General features: G+C 58.4%; 1 protein-coding gene across 3 annotated transcripts in view; it reads right to left on the bottom strand.

Annotated features, from left to right (window-relative positions):
• Positions 1–529: 529 nt before the first annotated feature.
• KIRREL3 (kirre like nephrin family adhesion molecule 3) overlaps positions 530–27,777 on the bottom strand; it is a 339,574-nt gene continuing 312,326 nt past the window's right edge. For 2 of the 3 annotated variants that reach the window (XM_075442622.1, XM_075442625.1), the window contains 10 exons: positions 20,182–20,330; positions 19,642–19,769; positions 16,840–16,966; positions 12,025–12,125; positions 11,705–11,903; positions 10,976–11,011; positions 8,370–8,477; positions 5,231–5,340; positions 1,361–1,447; positions 530–1,252 (listed from right to left, as the gene is read on the bottom strand). In XM_075442622.1, the coding sequence (XP_075298737.1) occupies positions 809–1,252; positions 1,361–1,447; positions 5,231–5,340; positions 8,370–8,477; positions 10,976–11,011; positions 11,705–11,903; positions 12,025–12,125; positions 16,840–16,966; positions 19,642–19,769; positions 20,182–20,330 (1,489 nt within the window). In that variant the 3' untranslated portion in view covers positions 530–808. The remainder of the gene's footprint in view (positions 1,253–1,360; positions 1,448–5,230; positions 5,341–8,369; positions 8,478–10,975; positions 11,012–11,704; positions 11,904–12,024; positions 12,126–16,839; positions 16,967–19,641; positions 19,770–20,181; positions 20,331–27,777) is intronic. The other variant, XM_075442623.1, reaches the window with a different exon arrangement.

Below are 27,777 nucleotides of genomic sequence, written 5' to 3'. Positions count from 1 at the left end.
AGCAGGAGCCTTTGGGGGACTCAGCGCCTGCCCTGGTGTGTGTCCCCCCCCCAATATTTAATTCCCCCCTCCCTCCACTTTTTTTTTTAAATTTTCTTTTATTTTTAATTTTCTTTTTACCCTCCTGGCTTTAATTTAATTAATTTAAACGCTTATTTATTGTCGAGCCTCTCCCCCCGCCCTGGGGTGCGTGTTGAGGGGGGGGGGTTTGGAAGGGGTGGGGGCGTCGGGCACCCAATAAAGCTGCTGAGGCTGGGCTGGGGGCTCTGGGGCTGAGGGGCTGAGGGGGGGGGACCCAGCATCTCCCCGGGGCCGTTCCCTTACCTGCCGTGCCTCAGTTTCCCCGAGGTTGGGGACCCTTCCCCTCACCATGTCCCCCCCCCCCCCCAAGAGCCGGCACAGGCGTGCCACGAGAAACACCTCTTGTATTGACCGCGGCGCTGCGATACAGCGCGGAGAGGCCCTTCCCGGGGGGGTCCCCGACCCCATCCCACGCGCCAGGACCCCCCCAAACCCCCCCCACCCCCCCCAAGACGGACCCTATAAGTATGGACACGGAACACCAAGAAGGAAGGGAAGGAGGGGAGCGGAGGCGAGCGGCTGGGGAGGCGCGAAGGTGCGTGGTCGGGGCGGGGGGTCCCCAACCCCACGGAGGGGGGGTCCCCAACCCCACGGAGGGTGGGTCCCTAACCCTACGGAGGGGGGTCTCGGCGCGTCCTCGGCGGGGTTGTGCTTAGCGTGGAGCCGGGGACGGATCCGGCCTCCTCCCACCGCCGCCGTTGTCCTGGCCCGGAGCCGTCCCGGGGGCTCAAACGTGCGTCTGCATCCGCCTCTGGAGGGGCCGGCTGGGGTCCGAGTTTTGGGAAGAGGATTGGGAATGGTGGGAGGAGGAGGCGGAAGCCTTGCTGGCCTTGTCGAACTGGACGTAGCCATCCTGCTTGCCGCTGCTGCTGACGCTGCTGTCGCACTGGGTGTCGAGGAAGGAGCTGCTGTCGCTCAGCGAGCCGCGCTGGAACTCACGCTCGCACAGCTCGATGGAGCTGCTGCCCATGCCCAGCACGAAGCGCTGGCTGTAGTCGTAGAGGCGGCTCTGCCCGCTCAAGGTGCTGTAGATGTTGGTGAAGGACATGCCCGTGGGCACCCGCTGCTTGCCGGCCGGGCGCAGGTCGGCCGGGCAGCCCGACAGCGAGATGGTGGGCGTCGAGTGGTGCTCCTTGAAGGTGTTCACGCTGTAGTAGCCGTTGGTGGGGTCCTGCAGGGGTGGGTTGGAAAAGGGAGGAAGGGTTGGTGGCACCCAACCAAGGCGTTGGAGCGTTGTCTCGGGCCGCCAAACGGGCGACGCGCCCCGCCACGGGCTCACCTTCAGGTTCTGGAACTCCTTCTCCTCCTCCTTCAGCACCTCGAGCTGCTTCAGCACCGAATCCTGCTGGAACTCGCCCCGGTCCATCTGAGGAAAGGAGCCAGGCGGGCGTCAGCACCCCCGAGCGCCCGCTGTCCCCACCTCCCGGCCCCCTCCCCGGCAGCGGGATTAAGGGACATGCCTGGGGACACCCCGGCAGGGCGGTGCCGGAGTGCAGCGGTGCCAGGCAGCGCTTCCTGGCATTACAGATCATTTTTTCCCTCTGTTTAGGACTAAAAAGACCTAAAAAGTGAATTACTTAAATCTACCGCACCAAACAACCTCCCCCAAATCTCTTTTTTTGTTGTTTTTTTCCCCTTCTTTTCATCCCTTCCTCCTGAGCCGGCCACTAACGCCTCAAAATCCCAGCTGGGTTCTGGCCTCACCACGATGCTGTAAGGAACGTGAAAGCCTTCATCTTATTTTTGTTTTTCCTGCCTTTTTTTTTTTTAATCTCCCCTGCGGATCGCACGCCTCTGGCCCCATTTCTCCGCCCCGGTGCCGGGATCCCAGCCGCCCCGATCGCAGCCCCAAATCGGCCCCCAAACCCCCTTTTATTGGCCAACTTCTTTTTAAAATTGGTGAGTGGTTGTGGAATTCCACCCTCTGTTCGCCTCCGGAAAGCCTCTGACATGGCTATTACATGCAATAAATTAAAAGTACCCGAGTTTTCCTAGGGAAAAGAAAAAAAAACCAGTTTACAAGAGCCATCGATTTACCAGGGGATACGCAAGCGTCACCGAGGATTAAATTCAGGGCAGCGGAGGGGGGGTTTTTTCGCTCTGCCGGCCCCAGCGATGCCCCAAAGCATCGTGCGGGGTGGGGATGTGGGCGACCGCGTGAACCCCAGCGCGAGGGAGAAGGGGAAGCCTCTCCGCTCCGAGCCCCGAGCTGCACAGGGCACCAACAATTTAATGGTGATTTTTTTTTTTTTTGACGTGGTGGGGCAGTTTCTGCCAGCTGAGGGGTCGCTGGTGCTTCCCAGCGTGGCCGTGCCGCCGGCCGTGGGGTGCTTGGAGCGTTTCTCGGGGAGAAAAAGCAGAGAAAAACGATGTCGTGACAGGTGGGCCGTGGGTAGAAATCAGCCTTGCTCCGAATTTTTGATTTTTTCCTCTTCCACAGGGATCTGAGCTGAGCTCCTGAGTGGCAAACCGTGTCCGGTGTCGATCTGCAGGCTGCGGACGCACCGGGAACGTCCCTCAGAGCAGAGCTTTCAGGATGGGGACAGGAAAGAAAGGCGAGCAAGGAAAAGACCATCAGCCTGGCTGAGGGATGGGCTGTTTTGGCTGTTCCGCCCCAAATATGAACCAAAACAGTGACGCCACACCAGACCCCCTTGGCTTGGGACGCTCTTCCCAGCCGGTCACTTTGGGATCGCCTCTGTTCTGTCTCCTGGCAGCGTGAACGGCTCCTTTAGGCTCATTGGCCCCATTTCACAGATGGGTAAACTGAGGCACGGAGTCCAATCAGCCGGAAATAGCCCCCCCCAGTCACCCGGCCACGATAAGGGAGGAGGTCAGGCCACGTCGGAGCTGCCGACGCTCTTCAAGCCCCTAATCACGGGCCTGGCCCGGCTGAATCGGCGTGCCGGTGCGGGACCTCTCCTGCTGCTGTCGTGATTTATTTTCTCCCAGGAAAGCAGCTCGGCAGGGGCAAGTCGGGACGTGCTGGACCTCAGGAGCTTGGGCCGGGATGGGGAGCCAAAAAGCCGCCAGGAAGCGGCGAGGCGTTGAGCGGAGGGGGGAGCTGCCTGCGAGCCTGCTCTTCGTTAACGCCTGCGCTAATGATCTCTCCGCGCCAGCGCCCGGCGTGGTGATGAGACTCGCGGTTGATATTAAACGGCAAGGTGTGGGGAACGCTGAGGGTGAGGAGATCGTCTCAAAGGACGCTGGTGAGGTTGAGCCCGGGCTGGGAACGCTGCAGGGAGCTTCGGGAAGGCAAAAGGAGACGCAGCGGGGGCAATAACGCCGGCACGGGGAGAAGGGAGAGCAGGGAAGTCTTGGGGTAGGGTGCATTGCCCCCCTCCGCTCCTGCCCGAGAGGTCTCGTCACCGCTCGTTAGCCTGGAGGAGCTTTTTTAGCTCCATCCCTCATTTCCTGGACAAACTCGGAGCCTGGTAACAGGAATCCGTTCGGCATCCGAAGCCGGAGGAGGACGCTCACGCCCGCTGTTGGAAACGGTGAGGAGGGGGATGAGGGAGAGCGGGGCTCCAAGGGGACTCCATGGAGAGAAGAGATGGGGAAGGATTTGCTGGGAATGCTCTTGCCGAGGGCGGGCGAGGATGGGGAGGCTCCGGTCCAGGCAGGGGAGGGGGCTTTGGTGTCTTCTCTGTTCCAAGCGGAGCCAAACTGGCCCAGCATCAGGTTCAGAGCCCGCGGACCAGCCCTTCCCACCTCTCCAACGGCGGAGATCCGACGACGTTACTTCCAGCTGCCGTTATCTTCAGGAAAAGCGCCTGGATTTGCCCGGGAGACGGGGAAAATCGCCGTCTCCCTCTCCAGCGGCCAGGCTGCTGCGCTCTTGGCTTCTTCTATCCGAAAATGCTCGCCTTTACCTGCACTTAAGCAGCCTCTTTGTATCGGTCCGTAACCAAACCACCTCTAGCTGATCAGCTAAAACACGTGAGCTCCAGAAACCTCTCCCCACAAGGCATCTTTTTTCCCAGCTCTCAAATAAATGCCATTTTTTTCCTGCACCGTTTCCATCCCGCCAGCATCCTTACTGGAATGTTCTGCCCACCCCACGCTCCTCAATCCTTTCTCCCCTCCCTGTCGGCTCTTTTACGGCCGCTCGCCTTAATTTGCCTTCTATTTCTCACCCACGACACGACACCGGCACGCGAAAGCAAAGGAAAACGGGGGCTGAGGCGCGGAGAACGGCGGCAACACCACCGCAGCCGGGCTGCGAGGACAGTCTGCGGGCAGAAGGTGGAACTCCTGGGAGCTCAGCCATCAGCCTGAGTGGGAGAACGCGGATCTCAAGAGCAAGGGTCCTGCCCCTGGGGAGGAACGACCCCAGGCACCAGTACAGGCTGGGGGGGAGCTGCTGGAGAGCAGCTCTGGGGAGAGGGACTGGGAGTGGTGGGGGACGACAGGGTGACCATGAGCCAGCAGCGTGCCCTGGGTGCCAAGAAGGCCAATGGGATCCTGGGGTGCATCAAGAAGAGTGTGGCCAGCAGGACGAGGGAGGTTCTCCTCCCCCTCTGCTCTGCCCTGGTGAGGCCCCATCTGCAGTGCTGTGTCCAGTGCTGGGCTCCCCAGTTCAAGAAAGATGAGGAGCTACTGGAGAGAGTCCAGCGGAGGGCGACAAGGATGAGGAGGGGACTGGAGCATCTCTCCTACGAGGAGAGGCTGAGGGAGCTGGGCTTGTTCAGTCTGGAGAAGAGAAGGCTGAGAGGGGACCTTAGAAATGCCTCTAAATATCTGCAGGGTGGGTGTCAGGAGGACAGGGCCAGACTCTTTCCAGTGGTGCCCAGCGACAGGACAAGGGGCAACGGGCACAAACTGAGGCACAGGAAGTTCCAGCTGAACAGGAGGAAGAACTTCTTCCCTCTGAGGGTGACGGAGCCCTGGCCCAGGCTGCCCAGGGAGGCTGTGGAGTCTCCTTCTCTGGAGATATTCCAGCCCCACCTGGATGCGGTGCTGTGCAGCCTGCTGTGGGTGACCCTGCTTGGGCAGGGGGTTGGGCTGGGTGACCCACAGAGGTCCCTTCCAACCCCCACCATGCTGGGATTCTGTGGTTTTTGGAAGAGCATCTTCGCCTCAAGCCTGGGCTCGTTACCATCAAACACTTACCCAGAGTAATTGCTTACAGGGAGAAGTGGATCCTTACCATCAGCTGCTTGATGGTTGGGTGCTCCTCCGCCTCCCTGCCCGAGGCCGGCTCCTTGTGGACGATCTCCACGCGGATGTCGTTCTTGGCCGAGACCACGCCTTTCAGATCTGGGCACAGAGCGAGACAGAGACCGGGTCAGTCGCGGGCGATCGCGGCGCGTCCTCAGCGACCCGACCCATCGCCGGGGTTATCCTGCGGGGCCACGCGAACCCCTCGCCTCCGCGGAGCTCAGATTGCGGCTCAGAGTCCCCACGGGGCCGGGCTGCCTGAACCGATGGCTCTTTGTCCAGAGCACGAGAAATATTGTTCCTAAGGGATGAGCCAGCTCTTCCCTGGAGCCAGGAAGCCCCTGAGAAAAGCGTTCCCCAGGTTTGGGGGTGTAGATGCGTATGGAAAAGGCCAAGAAACAAATAAAAAGGACGTGGCCAGGGCTTTGGGAAGGCGAAAGCGGCTCCAGGCAGCCAGTTTTCACGCAGGGCGGAGAGAAATATTTCTGGAGAGACTCTCTGCCTTCCCAGAAGGTGTCAGGCGTGCTTCGAAAAAAGTCATTTGAGCAAAATTAAACCGAAGGCAGCGAGCAGCAGGAGCGGGACCGGCTGCGCCAAGCCGAGATGAAAAGCAGAGACGGATGCGGCTCTGAGCAGCGAGCTCTAACCCGGCTCCCGGGCTTTGAAGCCCGGCTCCGAGCCCGCAATCTGGCTCTCGCCTCCCAGGATGGCCCTCCCGGACCCAAAAATCGCCTTGAACCTCCGCGCTCGTCAGATCTGCGTCCAGCTGAAGGAACCAGCAGCCGAGCCAGGGCCGCACCGACTCGGAGCTCCGTCCTTGAGTTAATCTTGGCGTCCTGTGCCCTCCATCCACAGCCCTGCTGTCACCCCCCTCCCCGCCCTGACATCGCCAAGGGTGCAGGGCAAAGGGTTTCGCTTGGGAAGTTACCGCTGCTCTTTGGTTTTCCTTGCTGGGACCACGTTCCCGGTGTCGGAGCCTTCGTCTTTAATCACAAGGAGAAGCTAATTACTGTCTTGTGCATCTTCTCCCGGGAGCGTTCCCCCTTAAATAACTCTGGGCCGTTAAGTCACCGAAGATACAACAACAGATGTGCGCAGTAACATCTTGTATTTATTTCTTTTTTTCCTTTTCCAGAGCCTTTTGCAGCATCTCCCCGAAGCAAGGCCAGGACTTGCCTCCCCCAGCTGCGGTCGGTGGCCAGCTGTGGCCATCAGGAGATGCCTTCTCCAGAGTCACTGCGCCAGCCACGGGCTTCGTTTGCCGGCTGCTGTTCGAAAGGATGCAGCGAGGCTCCGGTGTTCGTCCTGGGAGACGAACCTGCAGTCATCCCGGGAGGAAACGAGTCCCTCCGGATAGCCGAGCGCTCCGCTGGTCCCATCGCTCCTGAGCTGAGCTCTGCAAGAGCTCTGCTGGTTTCACGCCACTGACCATGAGGGAAGTCCTCTCCTCGCCTTCTCAGCCCGGTGTTTCTGCCTTCCCAACGCTCACCGGCTGCTGGAGGCAGCATCCAGTTTGTGTTTAGTGCCTGCAAAATGGGGCTAAAAGCCTTCGGCCCTGGGCCAGCGGAGTCTTCCCCCGCGGGGTTCCGCACCCGGAGCGTCACTCAGGGGCCGGTTTGGCCGCGGATGCTCCTGGCTGCTGTGGTTTGGCAGCTCCGAGTGGCTTTTGGAGCCACGGGATGGGGGACCAAGCAGGAATCTCGGGCCGGGGAACCCCCCCTGACACCCTGGGTTTGCTTCGTTAGCACCAGGGCATCCCGCTCCTCTCTCATTCCCGGCCAAGCATCTGCTGAGCTGGTGCCCCCGGTTGGGTCCAGCTCCCCGGAAAAGGCTGAGCAGTTCCTCCTCCTCCTATTTCACTTTGGGGAGATCAGGGCGGGGATCTCCGCTGATCCCTTGGATGATCCCATCCCGCTCGCTTGCTCTGATCCCAGAGAGGAGCAGCGACGAAGCCTTGTGGGAAGCACAGGGCCCCGTGCTCTGGTCCGGGGGTGCTGTCGACCTCCCCCCCCCAGGCATGGGCATCGGGGACTTGCGCTGCAGGAGGAGCTGAAGAACGGCAACGCTGCAGTGAGCGCGCTGGGAAGAGGTCCAGACCCACCAAAAAAGCCCTTTCTAGGTTGGACAGCACTGGGAACACAGCAGAAAAAAGGGACTCCAACCAGTGCCAGGCCACCACGTCCCCAGTACACTCTTCCCAGTGTGTATCCTCCCAGTTCTGGCGAGGAAAAACGCCTCTTACTCCCGATTTCCCACTGGGAATCCGAGGGATGAATCACAGGAGATGAGGCTGTTCTCTCCTGCAAGGAACAAGCTCTGCTTTCTGCCCCGAAGACCTCCCCATCCAGCTTGTGAGGGGCTCTCAAACCTGGCGCTCGCACCCCGCCTTCGGTCTGTTCTCGTGGCACGAGAATTAAAATCAAACCGGTTTCTGCGGCGGGAGGCCGTGCGTCCGTACCCAAATCCAGGAGGAGCCCCGTGTCTTTGCTTTGCGAACGATCGAGAGGAAGAGGGGGAAAATAAGGAGAAAAGCAAAGCCAGGGGGTTTCCCAGCACGCACACAGCGAGCTCGGCGTCGAGCAGCTCCTCTTCTCCCCCGGGACCTGAGACGCTCCGGACAATCGTGCTCTTCTCCCTCCTGCTTTGATGCCTTTTCATGCAGCCAAGAATCCTCTTTTTAATTTCCCGGCGTCTTTTTAACGAGGTGACGCGACGCCATGCTGTTTACCCCTCCTTCTCCTCTACCTGCACCTCTGATGTCACTTTAACTTCTGTTCCCACCGCAGCCAGGCTTCCAAACCCACACGTCCCACGTAAAAGCCCTCAGCTGGCTCTGATTTCCCACTCGGAAACACGCATTTTATCTCGGGAAAAACGGAATTAACCCAGAGGCAGAACAGGGAGCGCACACCGAAGAGGGTTTTTAAGCACCGACGTGGCACGGGGAGGACGCTTCTCCCTCTTGGACATCGGGATTTCCCCAGGGGAGGGATTCAGAGCGATCCCTTCATGCTACTGGTGAATTCAACCTCTGATTTCTTTGCAGCCCACTCTGCGTGCCCCCCACCCCGAGGTTTCCACCCCAGCCCTGCCCGAAGCGATGCAGCGGGGCCCGGGGAGACACTTACTCCTCTGGGAGCGGGCGCAGCAGAAGGCGACGATGGTGGCCATCAGCACCAGGAACGCCACGCCGGCCCCCACGGCCACTCCGATGATCACCGCCATCGGCACCGACTCTGCAAAGAGGAAGGAGAGGGAGCATGAAGCCGGGATGAAGGTCGGAGAGGCGGCTTTTCCCCAAGGGACCCACCCCCAGCTACTGGGAAGCGGCTCGGTGATGAGCCCGGGGAGGGTTCTGGGGCCAGGTGGACCTCCTTCCCCGCTCCCTCGTCCCTGCGTGGGTGACGCCGGCGCGGGCTGCCCGTGGGACACCGGCACGCGCTGCGGTTTGTGCAAGCCCTGACCTCTCCGTGCCTCAGTTTCCCCTGGGAGGGAGAGAAGAGAACGGGGCCGGCAGAGTGGGATAACAGCAGCGCCCTGCGGGATCACGAAGGGGCATCTCTAAAGGATGAAAAGCGCGGAAGAAGACAGCATATTAATATTGTTATGGAAGAGAAATGGCACCAGAGCGGGCTGGGAGAGGGGCTGGAGCCGGGACGGAGGGATGGAGCCGGGCACCGGGGAGGCGGCAGCTCAGCCACCTCAGCGGGCGCCGTTCAGCGTCTATGGATGAATTAACCCGAGAGCCACCACTCGCAGCCTCCGCCTGTTTTATATCCCAATCCCCCACCTTCTCTCCTTGCTTTCTCGACTCTGTCACCCTTCCCCGGACCCCTGAGGGGGTACAAGGACGGGAGGGCTGGGATGAAGAGAGCCAGGCAGCTGCGGTGGGCGAGGGCTGCGAGGTGGGGGGGTGCCCTCTCCCCAAAGGAGCAGATATCCATAGGTCCCCAGTTCTGGTCTTTGGAAGCACCCCGTGGGCTCTCGTGAACCCATGGTGAGCCAAACATAAGGGTCACCCTTTGCAGGATGGCTGAGTGTGCCCTCACCACGTTCCTGCACGCCTCCGACGCCTGTTTTCTCCCTGCCTTGCAAATGGATGGGATGAATTCGGGGAAAAACGGACTCAAAGAGGTGGTCCTCCTTCCTCCTCGCCTGCGCAGGTGGGAGACGTGAATGCTGCTGGACCACGTGGGTGATCGAGCTCAGAAGAAAAGCTCGGCGGCCTGATGGCTGACAAGGAACCCATTTCTCGTCGTCCACTGGCGTGGAGCTGGTGTTGACCGTGAATTTCACAGAATCACAGAATGTTCGGGGTTGGAAGGGACCTCTGTGGGTCACCCAGCCCAACCCCCAGATCCTGCCTGTGCCTTCCAGCCTCCCTACGGGGCACGCATCCTTCCTGGTGGGACTGGAGGGAGTCATAATCCCACCAGCATCTTTCCCGGGGAGGCAGCGAAGGGTTTCTTCACTGCTATCTCCTCCCAGCTGGCGCAGGGAGTTATAAAAGCCACGGCGTGTGACCCTTTAGCGGTGGCCACGGGGCCTCATGGGTCCCGAGCCCTACCTTGAGAACCGCAGGGTGATACAAAGACGGTGCTGGGAGCTCAGGCAGCAGATGCTGGAGCTGGGTCCAGCTTGCACCAAGGAGCTCACCCTGAAACCAGCATCCCCCAACACACCACAGCGAGAAAAAACTGGGATTTTCCTTCGCCAGGTAGCCCATGGCGCCTGCTGAAGGCAGTAACTCGCCGTGGGTTTTTTTTGGCTCTCCCAGGGAGTGAAAGGGTGAGAAGACAGGAGCCTGGGGTCCCTGGGAGCGCTTGCAGGGCTGAGTGAGAAGCAGGCGGTGATGGTGATGATGATGCTGGAGAATTATGCAGGGAAAGGGGTGGGGAAAGTGTCCGGGGTTCTCCTGGGCTGAAAACAAAAGGTGACTGCAAGGGGGCAGTGACAGGGACCAGCAGTGGGGATGGTCAACCACATCCCGAAGACAAGGGCGAGCTGAAGAGGAGCAGTTTGCTGTCTACATGCTCCCCTGCTCTGGTGCAGAGGATGAGGAAGGCACAAGGGTGGCACGCACTGCAGCATCTGCCCAAAGATCTGCTCAGCCCTGCTCCAGGCTGCGACGGATGCGCGCTAGCACTCTCCCAAGATAGGATGGGAGGGAACGGCCTCAAGTTGTGTCAGGGGAGGTTCAGATTGGATATTAGGAAATATTTCTTTACTGAAAGAGTGGTCAGACGTTGGACCAGGCTGCCCAGGGCGGTGGTGGAGTCCCCATCCCTGGAGGGGTTCAAAAAATGTGTAGATGTGGAACTTTGGGACATGGATTAGCAGCCATGGTGCGGTTGGGTTGACGGTTGGACTTGATCTTGGAGGTCTCTTCCAACCTTAACGATTCTGTCATTCTACCAGATGCCAAGACAAGGTGATGTCTGCAAATGACCCCGGAAAGTTGTCCTCCTCCCTCTTTTTTGCCCCATAATAGCACTTCGCCTGGGCAGCTGGGGCACAGCAAGGCGGCGCAGGTTTGCAGAGCGGGTCGGTGGCAGAGCGGAGACCGGACCGCTCCGGCTTCCCAGTCCCAGCCCTGCAGCTTTCCTACACCCCTTCCTGCCCTGCCCGGCCCTGCCTGCCCTGCCGGAGCGGGCCGGGAGGAGGACGCCGGCTCCTCAGGTGCGATAATGGCTGGGGACAAGTCACGTTCGCCGTCAGCTCATGATTTCCATACCTGCTTGCATACCAGCTCCTGATTTCATTTCCGTACCTGTTTGAAAATAAAGCAAGTGTCCACAGCCTTGCACAGCCCAAGCGCACACGCCGGTCGGCCCTCTGCTCCGAGTGCCACCCTACGGCCTCCTCAGCCACCCTACGGCGTCCCCCTGCCCAGGGCAGGGGTCTCCCCTCGCATCGCCTCGCAGGGGATGCTCGGATCTCGGAGCCGGCCGTGGACTCGGGACGCTGCGTCGCCGGCTCCGACCCGGCTCGGCCGCCCGGCCGCCCTCCGCCGGGACCCGGGCTCGCCGCTGAGCGCTCCCGCTGACTGGCAGACGACCTGGAAAAAACCACTGGCTCTGTTTGCGTTGGAAGGAGCCCAAGGCTAATTTTCAGGGGTTCATTTAGCTCTGATTTAATCTGGACGGCAGCCTTGCCTATAAATCACGGCTTAATGAGAACAATCCACCTGCCTGCCCTGGCATTTAATAAGAGAGAACTGGAGTCCCTCCAGGAGCTACGCGTTCCTCACAAAAAGGAGTCTCCTGCCGGGTGTCCTGAGGACGCAACCCTCCAGCTAGGGCATCTGGAGGATCTCCACCGCCCTTCCTAGCTCCCTCTTTTACGTCCCGAGAGCTTTTCTGAGCACCTCCTGCCTCTCCCGGTGTCTCCCTGCGCTCACGGCCTGGCCGGGCGCTAATTCCCACTGCCCGACAGCCCCCGCCGGCTCCCCGGCCATGCCCACCTTGCTCTTTCAGCCGGATGATCTCCGTGTCGGAGCCGAAGCTGTTCCAGGCGGTGCAGTTGTAAATGGTTTGGAAATCAGCCCGGACGATGTTGCTGATGGTCAGCGTGGAGATAACGCCCTCGTCCGTGCTGACCGTCTCCACCGTGTAGCGCCCGGAGGTCCCAGACTCCAGGACGTTCTCCTTCCAGGACCAAGCCTGCCAAGCAAGAGAGAAGGGGTCACCCTGGGGCAGGTCTGCCCGCTGCAGGGCACCCTAAGCTGCGGTGAGGCACCCACCATGCCCCATGGCGAGGCGCTGCCCGTGGGATGCTACTCACAATTCGGTCCGGCGGCGGGGTGCTGCGGATGAAGCACTTGATCTGCCCTTTCTGGCCGTGCAGGGCGTGCTGTGTCTGGGTGCTGGAGATGATGGGTGGCCCTGCAAGAGAGAGGAGAGGGCTGCTGACATCTCACACGGCCTCACGTTGCGTCGGGGGGGAGGTTCACATTGGATATTAGGAATAATTTCTTTACTGAAAGAGGGGTCAGGCACTGGAAGAGGCTGCCCAGGGCGGTGGTGGAGTCCCCATCCCTGGAGGGGTTCAAAAAATGTGTGGATGTGGCACTTCAGGACATGGTTTAGCGAGCGTGGTGGTGTTGGGTTGATGGTTGGACTTGATCTTGGAGGTCTTTTCCAACCTTCATGATCGTGTGATTCTATGGGTGCCTGCAACACGAGGTGCTGGTGGCAACATGGGCGGTGTTAGCAGAGCCCCGGAGAGACATCAGGGTCTCCCTTTGAGAGGGGGCAACAGCAGAAGGACACAGAGCGGGGGCTTCACTTGAAGGCCCTGCTGGTTTTCTCCAAAGCCCCCCCAAAAGCGCCAGGGTCTCCCTGTCTCTCTTCCCGCATCCCTGGCGTTGGCCGGCGATTCCATCACCCAGCGGCCATCTCCTTGGTGAACCTGGCCTCCGAGAAGGGCTCTTTGCTCCAGAAGTGAAGCAACAGCCCAGCCCACCCGGATTTCCTCTTCTCCAGATCTGTGAAGCAACCCTGACGCTAATTGCTCCCCAGGGACTTGAGGAAGCCGTAGGAAGGTAGAAGGAGACACTACCGGGCAGCTGCTACCTGCAAGCCACCATCGGTGACCTGCAATCAGCCTGCCCCATCATGGAATCACAGAATGTTCGGGGTTGGAAGGGACCTCTGTGGGTCACCCAGTCCAACCCCCTGCCCAAGCAGGGTCACCCAGAGCAGGCTGCACAGGCCCTTGTCCAGACAGGTCTATGCGGTGGAGAAATTCCTGCTGGAAGAACCTTGGGACCCCACCAGCTGGGCTCTCTCGCACCGTCTGGATGCCGAAGGAGCCCGGCACAGCTAGCAAAGCCTCTCTCCCTGAGCTTGGGAAGGGAAATGTCCTTGTCCTGCCTGGGTGGACATCCTGAAGGCACGGTTGGGAGAAAAGGGGTTGGAGAGGAGAGCACGGCTCGGCGGGGATCAGCGTGTCCCCCACTCTTGCACCCCAGGGGAGCAGCACAAGAGCTGGGATCCTAATTGCCGTTTATTAGCCTCCTTCGTCAAAGCAGATCGGCATTTCTAGGGGCGGCTTGCTGCCAGCAGAAAAGAAAACAGCGACAGGGATGCAGGGCAGGCAGCGCAGGGCGAGGGGCTCCACAGCTGAGGTGCTCCTTGAAGAAAAGTCTCCGGGATTTGGGGTAAAGTGGGGAGAAGCCTCGGCCTTCGCTCTCCATATCCGATGCAAGAGCAGAACCGTAATGTAAAGATGGCCCTGAAGGTGCGCCGGGGCTTCTTCCTCGTGGATGGGACATGTGATGGGACCCGTTTGGTCCCGCCGTCCTCCAAGGGTGGCACAAGGCATGTCAGGATGAGCTTCTTGGCTAGCTGACCATGCGCTGGGTGATCCTCCTGCTCGCCTGCCCTGACGAACCCGAAGCCAACGGAGGCAAGAGCAGCGATGGAACCTGTAGGCCAGGCCTAAATAATAAAAAAGAAAGCCACCTTCTTTCTATTTCAACGGCTGTATATGACTTATAAATTCTGGAAGCGCTCCAAGACTGGGCGACGCTAGAGAAAAATGGCTTAATAATCATTAAAAGGATCATTTTCCCCAAGGAGAGCGGATTTTAAATGGCACAAATGCCAGCGGCTTTGGGCTTTATTATTGCTTCAGGAGTTCAGAGCCGAAGGCTTATCATCATGATAACAGCCTATGACTAAAGACCATTTGTGAGATGAACATGCCCAGAAATAACAGCGCGGAGTTGCAGCCTCTTCACATTTGGGGCCGGCGTTTGATTCTCCACCGGGCTCGGGCTCCTAATGAGAGCTGCCAGTCTCCGGCGTGGCATTCAGCGCCAAGCGTGAGACAGCCCACGGGCAGGAAAAAGGCTTTAAACAATGTTGCTATGGATATAAATGACGGAGCCATCGGCTGCGGTTATTTTTAGCGCGCTGGTGCCGATTTATTTGCGCGGTCCTTGGCGGCTCGCGCAAAAGGGAAGGCAGCTTGCTGACTCGGGAGCCTTGGAGGAACGAAAGGACGGCCTCGACTTCTTCCAGCCTGCTTGAGCCCATCTGAACCTCTCCTCCCAAGCCCTCAAAGTGTTGGAAATGGTTTGGCAGGAGATGTCCTCCAGAAGCCCTGGGCTGGCTCGTGCTGCCCGGTATTGTGAGGGACCATCCTAAGGTCTCCACCCGCAAGCAGCGGTGGAGATGCGCTCGGTGAAGCCCTCAACGGGTGTCAGCTGAGGGGACATCACGATGTTCTCCTGACCCTGCTGTGTTCCAAGCTCTCTGGTAGGCTGGGCTTGCTCGCTGGGGTGAATCCCAGGCAAATTAAATCCGGAATTAGGCACCCGGGGTTGTCCAGCCCTTGGAACAAACCTTGTCTTGCAGAGCAAGGCGGGCAGGGGTGGTGGTCCCTGCTCAGCACCCCCTACCAAGCCTGGACGACGCATGGACGGACCGCACCGCAGGCAGTCCTGCTGCAGAGGTGATCTTGGGGTGCTTCTCCTACCAGGGTGGGAGCTGCAGCCGGGCTTGTGTGCAGTCAGGAGCATCGAGAGGCTTTGGGGGCTGCAAATCCGACTGCTGCTGATTTCTGATGGCACCGACAGTTCCTCGCTTCCTTCTTGCCTCTGCTGCTCCAGCCCTGCCAAACGCTGCTCATTTGCATAATCTTCCTTCCCATTAACGAGACCCTGAATCGTATCTGCTTCCTTTCAGGCTGGTGGCCGCGCGCTCCGGCTCGGGGACGGGCTGCCAGCCCCTCTCTGCAACCGCAGACCCGGCCGGCGAGGGCAGGAGGATGCTCCCCCACCCCAGCATCGTGCCACCGCGGCTTCTGACCGCTCCGAGAGTGGATGGCCTGCTACAGGCTCAGGCTGGGTGGGGTGAAGACCCCCTCCAACGGGGTCCCTGTGCTTTTGGGGGGATGGATCAGCCCCTTCAAAGCCCGATCGCAGCTAACCCAGGACAGACACTTCTAAATGCCTAATTTTACTGCGATGAATCCCAGCCCCCAGAGGAAGGCACCTGGTAATACCAAGACAATCGTATCACCTTCTGGATTTAAAATGACTTGAAAATATGAAGCGTTCAGCTTCCCTCTCAAATTACAGTGGGAAAGATTTTTGGTAGAATTTATGAGCTGGATTAGACACACCATGCCACGCTCCCGCTGCTCTGGCTGCAGGATGGGCTGCCAAGTCCCAGTGCTTGGTGGATGCTGGACCTGGGGACGCTGCTCCGGGGCTTGCCCACCTCGGTTCTCCTCGCTGGGAGGGCCAGGAGACCACCTCGACCTCGAGGTGTGGGATTCTCCCTTGGTGTGGGGCCCAACGCCCGTGATGGCGCGTCCCAACATGGTCACCTCGGGCTGGCATCGAACCCCGGCAGCAGATTCCCCAGCAGCACATCCCGGCAGGACGGGATGCTGGCGGCAGTCGCCTGCCGGGAGCTGCTCAAGGCTGAGCGGCGAACCTTGCGTCACGGATATCATTTCCTCCCCCGTCAGCTCTGCAAGGCGAAGAGCTCGGCGGCGGCGCGAGCTGCAGAGCTCTCGAGAGAAGCTTTTCCACGCCGCAAAACAGCCCTGAGCCCGCCGAGCGCTTTGCTCCGCGTTCAAGGCGGCCGCGCGCCTGGTAGGTGTCAGGAAAGGAGCAGGTTCTTTGTTTCTGCTAATTTGTTGCTCTGTTTTCCGCGAGCTGGTTTAATTGTAATTAAAACCCCGGCAGCCGCCGGGGAAGGAGCGTGCAGGCGCCGAGGAGCTGAGTTGAAGTCAAGGGGGTGGCTGGTTTTCAGTCCCCTGCTGCGTTGCCCTCGGCTTCCCTTTCTAGCGTTCTCCGCATTTCAAATTCACGCTTGCCCGTTGCTGCTTCCCCGCTTCGTTTCTTCTCTCTGTGACAGTGAGCAGGGACTGAAGCCCGCCAGTCTGTCACGCAGGTGAGAGACAATGCAAAATTCATTCTCTATTTATACCGTTTGCAGCCTGCCTGGCTCTTTCCCTTCCAGATTTAGGCTGAAGTTCGTTATCGGCTGCGGTGGGGTCCTGGGCAGGTCCTCATTAAACTCTGCAGCGCTTCCCAGCTCGGGGTTCGGCGAGGGTGCGGGCCACATCCTGACGCCGCGCTGGGCGAGCCCCAAGCAGCCGTGGAGGAGCTACGTGGCCCTGCTGCCTCGCACGGGTAACCTCACGTGGGCTCTGAGGGAGCGACGGGGCTGCCGGTCTCGCATCCAGGCTCAGCTCCCAGCTCTCTGGCTGTACAACAGAGCCAAGAGCGCTCTCCGACCTTGCAAGGTTTTTGCAAGATAAATCTATTAAAGATTTAAAGACGCCAGCTCCCAGCTGCTCAATAAACCCCTGTTGATAATAAGGAACCAAGCGGGTCTCAGATAATGTTAGGGGTTGGTTTTTTTTTTGCTTTAACCCACGCATCTCCAGGAAAATGAACGCAAAATCCAATTTACTGGTATCGCCCGCAGGGCAGAACCCTTCCCCGATCCACTGTGGGTGGGATTTGCTCCGAAAGTGGATCTCCAAGGGGCTAATTTGGCCACACGAGCCGTCAGAGCAACGGGAACAGAGCAAGGAGACGGCGGGACGGAACAGCAAGAGGAAAGCAAGAGGTACCGTTGACGGTGAGCGTCACCTCCCGCTCCCCCGCGCCCACCCGCGGGACCACGGCTCGGCACACGTATTTCCCAGCGTCTTCCTGGCGGACGGACTTCAGGGTCAGCTTGTTCTCGTTGCTCAGGACCTGGAAGAGAGGAGGGGGTGGATTTCAGGGGGAGCGGTGCGGAGCTGAACGGGAGATGCGCGTTACGAGCGCCGGAGCAGCCCAGAGAAAACCAAGTGGGTGAGCCCGAAGTCTTAATGCGGCACGGAAATACCACTTATTGCTGTTGACCACGGAATAAAGAAACAACCCAGTTTTGGGGGGAAAATATAAGCCCTTTTTCCTATTCATTTGAATTTTTACAAACTCCAGCTCTGCAAGAAGTTCAAGACACAGGAGAAAAATCTTGGCGGCTGCGGTGACACAACTGCCTTGCAACCTGGAGCAGAAAAGCCTTCGAGAGAAGCACGCTCCACACTTGCCTTTCCACCTTTGCAGGGTCGACTCGGGGATTTCCGACCCAGCTGTGGTGGGAGACCAACCTGGAGAGCTGGCAGGGTCTGGATCGCTGGGGAAATCTCAGCTGCTTTTGGCAAGCCCCACCCCTTACAGACCGGCTGCAACGCGGCTATCAGTCACGCTGCCCTCCTGCCCCGGCAGTGCAATTAGCAGCTTTATTAAACCTCCAAAACTGCTGAAGCAGAGGGATCTGGCTGAGGCTGTCAGCAGAATCCCGGCGCTGGTGGTATTTACAACGCCGTGGCAGGTCGAAAACAAGCAACGTGGCTTTTGGAGCTAATTCCTCCCGGTTGCCCTGGCTGCTCTCCCCCAGGACTCCACAGGCTGGGGACCTCTCCTCCTTCCAGCATCCGCTTGCTCGGTGAGCCCCGGGCTCTGCTGGTTGCTGCTCCCACAGCCGATGCCTCGGGGAACTGGCGCTCACGCAGAGCCCTCAGTGGTGGCTGGATGTGGATCTGGGTCTCCCTGTAGCATGAAGATGGGGGGGGTCTCCCTCCTAACCTGGCACGAGGCGCAGACAGTGAGTTTCAGATCCCTTTTAGAGCCGCTGTTTTAGCATCGTTTGCAAATATCCACAGAATCATGAAGGTTGGAGAAGACCTCCAAGATCATCAAGTCCAACCGTCAACCCAACCCCACCACGCCTGCTAAACCATGTCCCCAAGTGCCACATCCACACGGTTTTTGAACCCCTCCAGGGATGGGGACTCCACCACTGCGCTGGGCAGCCTGTTCTGATGCTTCACTACTTTTTTCAGTAAAGAAATTTTTCCTAATATCCAACCTGAACCTCCCCTGGCGCAACTTGAGGCCAAACGCCTGTGCTTACTTGGCCTCCCCCTCTCCGGTCTCTGATTTGTTTCCTTCTGGGAAAGCAGGAGGAAAGACGGCAATCCCGTCGGACCCCGACCTGGCCCTGAAAGTGGAAGGGTTGGGAAAAAAGCAGCCCTGATCCCACCTCCCACCGCGGCGGCGCTGGGGCTGGACCGTGAGGGTCAGGAAGCCTTCATCCCTTCATCCTCGCTGCGCACGGCTCCTCTCGGCCACCCTGCCCGCTCCGGCAGCTTTAGAGAAAGCGAAATAGCAGTCTACGGCGGGAGAGTATTGCCTAGAATCGTAAAAAACCCTGAGAAACCACAACCACGGCTGCGGGATGGGAAACTGCCCGGGGATTATTGACCCCTGGGATTCCTTAGCTGATCTGAGCCATCAGCTCTCCCCAGTCTGTAATTAATTCCCAGGAGATGGCCTTCGCTGAGGTCCTTACGGTTCGGGAAAAAAATAACCCAGCAGTTAACGCCTCGATGGCTGCTCCCCTCCTTGGTCCGTGCCCGGCGAGGAGAGCGACTCAGCCCGTCCGTCTGGCTCCCGTGCCGGTCCAGCTCTCTGCGATCACCTCGTCTTGAGCTGCGTTGTCTCCTCGATGTCGGGACACACCTGCCCAGACGGAGCCGAAAGACGCTTTCCAAACCCAAACCTGGGTTGCGCCTTCTGGATGAGTTTCACCTCTCAGCCGTCCTTCAGCTCCTCAACGTGGCTTTGCTCAGCCCTCCTGTCTGGAAAGAGGGGATCGGAGCATCTCACGCCTCCCTGGGCTGAGCCATGATGAATATCTGCAAAGCTCCTCACGTTCTTCAGGACAAATGAGACGTGGGGAAGTCTGCTGCTGGGGTGAAGGCGTTAGGACGTGAGCTCTCAGGTCTGGAGGCCAGAAGGGACCATCCCAGAGAGGACCACACACAGGAGGTCTGCAGAAGTGCTGCCCGTCAGAGAGTGATGCTCTGGCCTCTGTTCAACCATCACAGGAATCAATTCTCCTTCTGTTGGGACCCCTTCGCAAACATCTCCTGAGGGCGAGGGCTGGAAGGTGGCCGTGCTGGGATTCGACGCGGCGGACAACCTGCCGCCTCGGTCCCTTGGCGGCGGCGATGGCGCTGATTTTCAGGAGTTTGGTTTTTCCCTTCGCCTCTCCCAGGTGGGACTCCAGGCCCGACTTCCCAGCCTGCCACCCGAATGCCTCGTGGATTCGCACACGCTTTCAGCCAAAACGTTACAATAAAACCTTCAGTGCTTAATGCACTGCTCTGGGCTAACTGGGGACACTCACTCATGGTGGGAGCTGCTGCTCTGCCACGCCGTGTTGTCCCCCGCGTTGGGAGGAGCCTTGTAGGGCCAGCGTTTGTCCAGCCAGGAGCTCCCAGCGCGTAGGTACGGGCTCTGCTCCCAGATGGGGAGCTTCATGCAGTGTTTCGTGCCCCAAATGTGCCATTTCCCACCGCCCCGGCAGCGATTCTTACCACTCCTGAGCCTCGCTTCATCCAGACGATGGTGAGAGACGGGTTCCCAGTCCAGGCACAGTTGAAGACCGCGTCGGAGCCCAGGTCGACGAGGAGGGACTGCGGTTCTGTCGCCATCCTTGGCCCAACTGCACAGAGGAGAGCGGAGTTACTCGCAGTGATGGGCTGTGTCAACCAGAAACCCTCAAACCAAAGAGGTCACCATGTCAGAGGAAGCAGCGGTGGGTCTTGATGGACCTATGGGTCACAGCCATGTCAGACCCCCAAATAAAGAAGAGCCTGAGACAGGTGCCTGCTGCAACCCCGCAATGACCAGCTCCCCAAGGACCACCACCACGACCCGTGCGCTCATAAGGCAGGACAAAACTACGGGTCCCACCACGAGAGCAATCACAAAGACTGAGCTGCAAGAGAGCCCAGCAAGTCCTGGTCGCCCTGGGCAAGTCAGATCTAGCCGTGTCCCCTTCCCGTTCATTTTCAGCAGCTCTGCTGGCCCCACGGAGCCCTGGGAAGCCATTCTCCAGCTGACAGATCACTTACAGTAGACGTCCACGGTCCTGCTGATGTTTGTGCTGCCCAGCGCGTTGGTGACCTCGCAGGAGACGGGCTCGAAGAAGAAGGTGTGGTCCACGATGGTTTCGTAGAAGTCACCGGACGCTTCCTTTATAACCTGGCCTTTTTTCGCCCACCTGTTGAAGAAGAAGGAGCGTTACCGTGGTGCCGTTTTGCGTTGCTTGCCATCGACACGTGCGCCGTGGTCGCAGTGCTGGGGGGGCAGCGGGCCGTAGGGCTTTCGGAGGGACATGCGCTCGCCCTCGGCGTTGTCTGCCTCATCCCCAGGTTTTGGAGGTGACACCAAAGCAACGCGTATGCATATCCCTACCGAAACGTTTCCAAAAGAAAGCAAAATTGCTGGCTTTCCCGGGGAATCCACCTTATTCCTCAGGGTCCTCCAGGACAAGGGGCAATGGGCACAAACTGAGGCACAGGAAGTTCCGTCTGAACACGAGGAAGAACTTCTTCTCTCTGAGGGTGACGGAGCACTGGAACAGGCTGCCCAGGGAGGCTGTGGAGTCTCCTTCTCTGGAGATATTCAAGACCCACCTGGACAAGGTCCTGTGCAGCTTGCTGTAGGTGACCCTGCTTGGGCAGGGTGGTTGGACTAGATGACCCACAGAGGTCCCTTCCAACCCCTACTATTCTGTGATTCTGTGATTCTGTTGTGGGGCAGGGGTGGAAGGACCCAAGTGACAGGAGGGCCGGGACATGGACAGGGATGGGGACATGCTGATGGGGAACCACAGTGCCAGGGGAGCAGCCCCTTTCCGAACGCTTGCCAACCAACACCACTGGTCCTTCGCCGTTGAGACCACTAAAAACCTTTTCAGCTTCCCTCCGCTTTCACCCTTTTCTTCTTCTTCTTTTTATTTTTCCCTCCAATCAAAGCGAACTTTATCCCTCCAAGGCAGCTGAAATAACATCACCCTGAAAAGCCACGCTGGCATTTGCAACACTGCAACGTGCAAATTGTCTTGGAGAGCAAGCTGTCAACTCAGCACTCGAATTAAGCCGCTGTTTGCCAAACAACGAGCAAATGTGACCTAATGGGGCACCATCTGGCAACCTGCCACTCTGGAGCGGGTGGGAAAGACGGGAGAAGCTGTCAGGCCACGTGAAGCTCCAGCCGCTCGTTGGGGGAAGGGAAAGAAAGAGCAGGCAGCAGCCTGGGGGGTGGAAAAAAAAAAGTAATAACCCTCCCCAAACAACCGGCGGGTAAATTCGTGGGAAGAAGATTGCCCTGAGGGATCTCCGTCCCCGTTGTCTTGGGGTTGTCCTCCTTTGGCTGCGTTGGGTGGGTTGGGATGTTTGGACAGTTGGCATGTTTGGTTGGGATGTTGGTCCGGTTCTGGGCTCCCCAGTTCAAGAAAGATGAGGAGCTACTGGAGAGAGTCCAGCGGAGGGCTACGAGGATGAGGAGGGGACATCTCTCCTACGAGGAAAGGCTGAGGGTGCTGGGCTTGTTCAGCCTGGAGAAGAGAAGGCTGAGAGGGGACCTTAGAAATGCCTCTAAATATCTGCAGGGTGAGTGTCAGAAGGACGGGGCCAAGCTCTTTCCAGTGGTGCCCAGCGACAGGACAAGGGCCAACGGACACAAACGGAAGCAGAGGAAGTTCCAGCTGAAGATGAGGAAGAACTTCTTCCCTCTGAGGGTGACGGAGCCCTGGCCCAGGCTGCCCAGGGAGGCTGTGGAGTCTCCTTCTCTGGAGATATTCCAGCCCCACCTGGACGCGGTGCTGTGCAGCCTGCTCTGGGTGACCCTGCTTGGGCAGGGGGTTGGGCTGGGTGACCCACAGAGGTCCCTGCCAACCCTGACCATCCTGTGATTCTGTGACAAGGTGGGGTGGGCTGGGGACAGACGCAGGTGCTGGGAGCTGGACTTGGCCATCAGGCTCCAGAGGGACGAGCCATGGAGGCTGCTTCCCACGCGGGGTCGGTGGTGGTGGGGGTGCTGGGGAAGATGTCCCCTTTGAGGCAAACAGCATCTGCTCATGGTTCTCCCACAGGTCTCCTGCTCCTGCCTATACTGCTCTCTGCAAGCCCCCTCTGCTCGCTGGGTCACGCATGGTTCCCCTCACTTTAACGCCAGACTCATGTTGCCCCACGGCCAACCAAAGACAACTGGAGCTGCAACGGACTCAAAGAGGGACTTTAGGCACCAATGGCTTCCCCAAGTGTCTCCACGGGGCCAGAGCAAGAGCGAAACGCCGGGCCACGGCAGGCTGGAAAACACTCTGACAGCGCTGCCAGAGCAGATTCCCCCGGCGCCTGCTAACGTGAACCTGATTGAATCAGGACAGCTGACCTGCAAGGCTTCACCCACCACCCGATGACACCGGCGTTTTGCAGGAGATGTACGAGCGGTACGGATGGGATCCGCGCTCTCGTTTCATTTATCTCCGCGCCTCTAACAGATGCTGACCGGCCACTTCAGCTTCCCTACCCTCCCTTCCTCCTCGGGCTCCTCCTTCAAGAATGAATCCGGAGACACCGCTTTTATTTCGCTTCGTGTGTTAATGGGGGTGGTTCCTCGTATGGAGAAACCAGCACCAGCGACAGCGTCCGAGTGCTGCTCCACAGGTTTCCATGGTCCATGATGCTTTGGAGATGCCTTTCTCCTTCCAGAGGGAACTGCAGCCCAAGCCAAGGGGCTTGCGAGAGGTCGACCAGCAAGGCTGAGCTCAGCATCATGCTTCCCTGCCTCCTGATGGGATCTGCCACCTCCTGGCTGCTGGAACGATGCTGCCCGTCATGGAGAGCATCTGCCAGCGCTTGTCCCTTGGGGATGCTCCTCCTCCCCGGGCTGTGGCAGGAGACATCTGCTGAGCCCCGATATCTCGTCCCTGAAGCCTTGCACAGGTTGTGGGGTGGAGAAGAGGCACGTCCTCGTTTCCTCCAGTTTGTTTCTTCTCGTCAAAATGCCACACCTCAGCAACAAGATGAAGGAGAGCAAGCAGGATGGAAGGTAGAAACAGGGAAACTTCAGCTGATGAACACGGGAAGACGCTGTGCTTTCTGTCAGGAGCATTTCTGCTCCGTCAAGCTCCTCTTGCGACTTTGCCTCCGCAGAGGCTCCCGGCCACGAGCAGATTTCCAGCCTCTGAAGGGTTGTCTTCTGCTCCTCAGGTGCTCATGGGAAGCACTGGGGACATGAAGCCATTTCCTCGCAGCAGGCAATGGGACGGGGTGAGCGCGGCACCAAACCCGTGTGGAAATCCATCACTTCTCTTGTGCTGGCATTTTCCTGGTTATTTTGCATAAAAACAACCTTCCCTGCTCCGTGAAGGAAAAGGAAGAGGTTTCAAGATGAGGATTAAAGTGACTTGTGAGGTCTCTGGGTCACGTCCTCACAGCCTGCCTGCAGATCCTCCACCCAGCAGAGACACGGAGGGCATCGGGGCTTGGAAACCAGACGGAGAAGTGTCCAAGAGCGGGTTCGAGCTGGGCAGACTTCGGGTGAGATCCTCCTGGATGCTGCAGAAGGAAGCAGAGCGGAGGGCAAGGTCTCCAAGCGCTGTCTGACTTGGCAGCGGCGCGGGAACACACGGCCCAACACCCGCGGCGTGGTGCTTTATGTATTTGCTCAAAACCCATCGCTTCCGCAGAACCGGATTTCCCGAGCGCGGAGACGTGTCACAAACCGCAATTTTTCATGCTCCAGCAGAGATCAAGGTTCCTGCTCCAGTTTTCCCAGGCTTAACACTGCTAAATCAATGTGGCTGAACAAGCGGTATAGATCTTTTATAATGTCAAATTGGTTTTTAATAACGACAGCTGATAACTCTCTTGTAAAGCTTCCCGTGATGTGCTCGTGGACAGCCAGAAGGCAAGCTACTCGTGTTTTTAACAAGCCCATCACACGTCTCACTCACCTATTAACCTTCCAGTAATTATTTATGAACAGAATCTGAACAAAACAGAGCCCACAAGATGCGGAGGATGCTCCAGCAGCCCCATCCACCACCTCCACCGCTTCGGCTCTTCATAATTTCTTCCTAATGCCTCCCCGGCCTTCTTGCATCGAGCCTGGCTCCCGGCCAGCGCCCCTTGTCCTACCGCCCTGGAGAGCGGGGGCTTCTTTCATTTATATTGTTACCTTGAAGGTATTTATAGATTGCAAACGCCTTGCCCGGGGTCTTTTCCAGGCTGTATAAATCTACCTTCTTCAGTCTCTCCTCGTGTGGCTCAGCCACTGAGCTCACCTGTCGTTTTTCACCCCTGTTTTTTTTTCCTAAGCCAAACCGGGTTGGAGGGGGCGTAGGGACAGGTCTGTGCACCGTTGTGTCCCACCCACCCCTGTGCCGAGACGGCCCCAGGATGGGGGTGAGGGTCTGCTCCTGGGGCTCCTGCCCAAAGGACCTCTTCCCATGGTTTCCTTGGGCTTGCCACGCTGAAGGTTGGCACGGCAAGAGGGGATGCCGTGGGCCCTGTCCTCCCCAACCCAAGCTTCTCAGGTGGTCCTCGTGGGGCGGCAGTGGCAGCGTCGCCGTGAGATGCCTTCACTGCCCACTCTTTACCACCAACAGGGACCTTTTGAGGACCTGGTTCCAAACTCACCATGTCTCCCTGCTATCCCACGTCGTACGGCCAACGCAGACCTAGCATCCTATCTGCTCCCGTCCCCTCGGGCTTCGCACATTTTCTCCTCTTCCGTTCTCTTCCCCAAGCACCGTCTCCGCCTGTCGCCCCAGCCGGGCGTTTCTTCCCCTCCGGGCTGAGTTTCGTTTTGTGATTTCCTTCCCCACATTTCTAACCTGTGTTCGTTTTTTTTCTGGCCTCTCTGGAGGGCGTGCCCAGTGCCTCCCAATTCAGTATGGCCTGGAAATTGAATCGGCCCGGGTGATGGAGGAAAACAAATTTCAACCAGGAAACAGATACTTCGATCCAAGCTTCAAAGGGATTATTACAGACAGCAAAGAAAAAATGGTAATTAAAGAGCAACAGAAAAACTACCTGTACTGGGTCCTTTTCACACTTCAGAGGGAGGGGGAGACTTTTCTCAGGAGACATTCTCCAGGGAAATAGCATTTTTTGGACTCCATCGATCGCCTCCCAGCTAAGAGTGCACACAAGCAAACAAGAAAGGACAGTCTGGGATGTGCTCGCTGACGAGCAATGCCATGGCTTTGTTTCACTTTTCATACGCCGGTGTTTCTTCAACGACCCGCTGTGGTTTCTGAAGGAAACCCGCCGAACGCCGGGATGAAGCTCCCGTGCTCCCTCCCAGGGTCTCGGTGGAAGATGCTCAGCTGAGCCGCCTTCTGCACAAGGGGTTTTCACCCAGCAGCTCCATCGCTTCCCTCTGATGTCCTTGTTTCTGGCCAGGCCTCCAGGCTCGTGGAGCCCACGAAGAGCTAACCGTGTTCGCAGCAAGAGCATGACATGCCCTGTAGAGTGTTGGTGCGTAGAGGAGCATCGCTAGCGAGCGCTTCGCCTGCCCGAGCGCTGCCCAAGCTCGCTGTAAGAAATAAATTCCTCTGTCTGCGGTACCAGGGCTTGTAATTCTTCAACAAACAGCGTGCGTGAAGAAGCTATTTACTTTTCCCTCTGAGGGTGACGGAGCAGTGGAACAGGCTGCCCAGGGAGGTTGTGGAGTCTCCTTCTCTGGAGATATTCAAGACCTGCCTGGACAAGGTCCTGTGCAGCCTGCTCTGGGTGACCCTGGTTTGGCAGGGGGGTTGGACTGGGTGACCCACAGAGGTCCCTTCCAACCCCTACCATTCTGTGATTCTGTTGTCATAATCAAAATCTCTGCATCTCTGCATCTCTTTACAGCCCAGGGAGGGCTGTAGGACATGTACATGCTCTTTATGAAGCTCCTCATGCGGCCACGGCTCTCTCCAGCACCTCCCAGCAGCACAGGGACAACGGGAGGGCGTCACAAGCACCCACCCCGCAGCACAGCGGTGCCGGGGCTCCCCGCGACGCCCCGTCAAGCCCTGCGTAAATCCGTTCTGCGGGCTACGTGGATCCCTGCTAAGCAGGGTTTTCGCAGCTGCCAGCGGCACGCGTCCCGGCAGAGCGGCTGCTCGGATGGCGTGGAACCCAGGGAAGTGGAGTGCATCGTGGTTTTTAATTAACAACTCAAAGTAAAGCGGTTGCTTGCTGTACAAATTGTGTTTACCAAGAATGACTTAAAATAGATAAATATTTTCTTGGACGCGTTTTAATTGCTCAATAAAAGTACCAAGAACACCCACAAATACCTTCAATAAACACATGGCTCAGGGAATGAATTAATTAACATTTCATTCCTGGGAACGGCTATTAATTGCTGCAAATCGCCCGGAGAATGGGTTTTGCGGCTTTATTGCCAGCAGCACCTTCGATCCTCAGTGCCGTGAGAGCGGCAGAGTCCCCTCTCCTCCTCAGACCAGAGCCGTCCCCGCGCGTGACGGCTGCCAGCGGGACGCTGCGAGCGCTACCCCGCATCCTTCCGCTCTCCCCGTGACCCCGGCATCCTCCGCGGCGAGGAGCTGACGCAGGACGGCGTTTCACGGGCGACGTGCTGGCATCCCTCCGCGGAGGTCCGTGCCGGGCGAGTTATTTCGTTATTAAAAGTAAATTTCCATAATGGTGATCGATGGGGTTCTTCCCTTCTCCTGCCTGCTCCCTCCCTAATGAAGACGTGTGGGCCCCGTGTGGTTCCTCAGCTGCGCGTCCGCCGTCCTCCCTCCTTGTTCATTTATCAGCCGGCGCAAGCGATAGGGAATCTCTCCACCACCTAAATTACAGGGCTGGGCCTTCCAGCTTGGGGTTTAATCAAGTTCAGGAGAGCCCCGAGCAAAGCGGCGAGCATCCTTGCCGATGGCGAGCTGGTCCTTGAGCCCGCGGGCTGGGGAGCAATGGTGACGGCACCCAGCTGCTGGGAGAGGTCACCAGTGGTCACCCCCCACCCAGGAGATGGGATGCTGAAGGAAAGGCTGCCAAGCCTCCAGCCCCCGTCCCGATGAACCTCCATCTATGCATGGCTACCTCAACAACGGCCTCTTCCCCAGCCTCTCTGTCCCCGACGTGGGCATCTCGGCTCCACCGCGAAGTGAACTCCAGGTCCTGACGGTGGAGATGCTGCACCTCGCAGCAGAGGTGCCAACCTTGCTGATCTCCCCCATCTGTTTTTTTTTTCCCCATGTGGCTTGTCTTCAGAAACAAATAAACAGCGAGAAAGATTGCAACTTTTCCCCAAATTTGAAAGGTTCAGACTTGAATCTCAGACAAGGACATGTTTGGTGTCTGACTGTGCTTGCTGTGATACACCAGTTGCCGCTACTGGGGTCTGATTGTTTTTAAACACTCTGGGGTTTTGATGATAATAATAACACCTCGCTCCGCAGAAGAAACCTGTGGCTTGATTTCCCGTCTCATCTCAGCTTCGGCATTCCCCCTCCTGCCAAGCCAGGAGCCTGATTGCTCATCAAACTGCAGTCTTCAAGGGCGGTGCCTGCCTTCGGAGCATGGGGTTTGCATCTCCTCCTTGCCAACAGCAAGGCCCCACGGGTGGGAAAAAAGCAGAGGGGCTACTGAAAGCTCCCGAAATCACGTCTGAAGATGGGCAACGGGAGCCCAGCTCTCTGGAGA

Source organism: Opisthocomus hoazin, chromosome 24, assembly GCF_030867145.1.
Source record: "Opisthocomus hoazin isolate bOpiHoa1 chromosome 24, bOpiHoa1.hap1, whole genome shotgun sequence".
Classification (NCBI taxonomy): Eukaryota; Metazoa; Chordata; class Aves; order Opisthocomiformes; family Opisthocomidae; genus Opisthocomus; species Opisthocomus hoazin.
The sequence above is the reverse complement of the archived record's forward strand: the minus strand, read 5'-3'. Positions and strand labels throughout refer to the sequence as shown.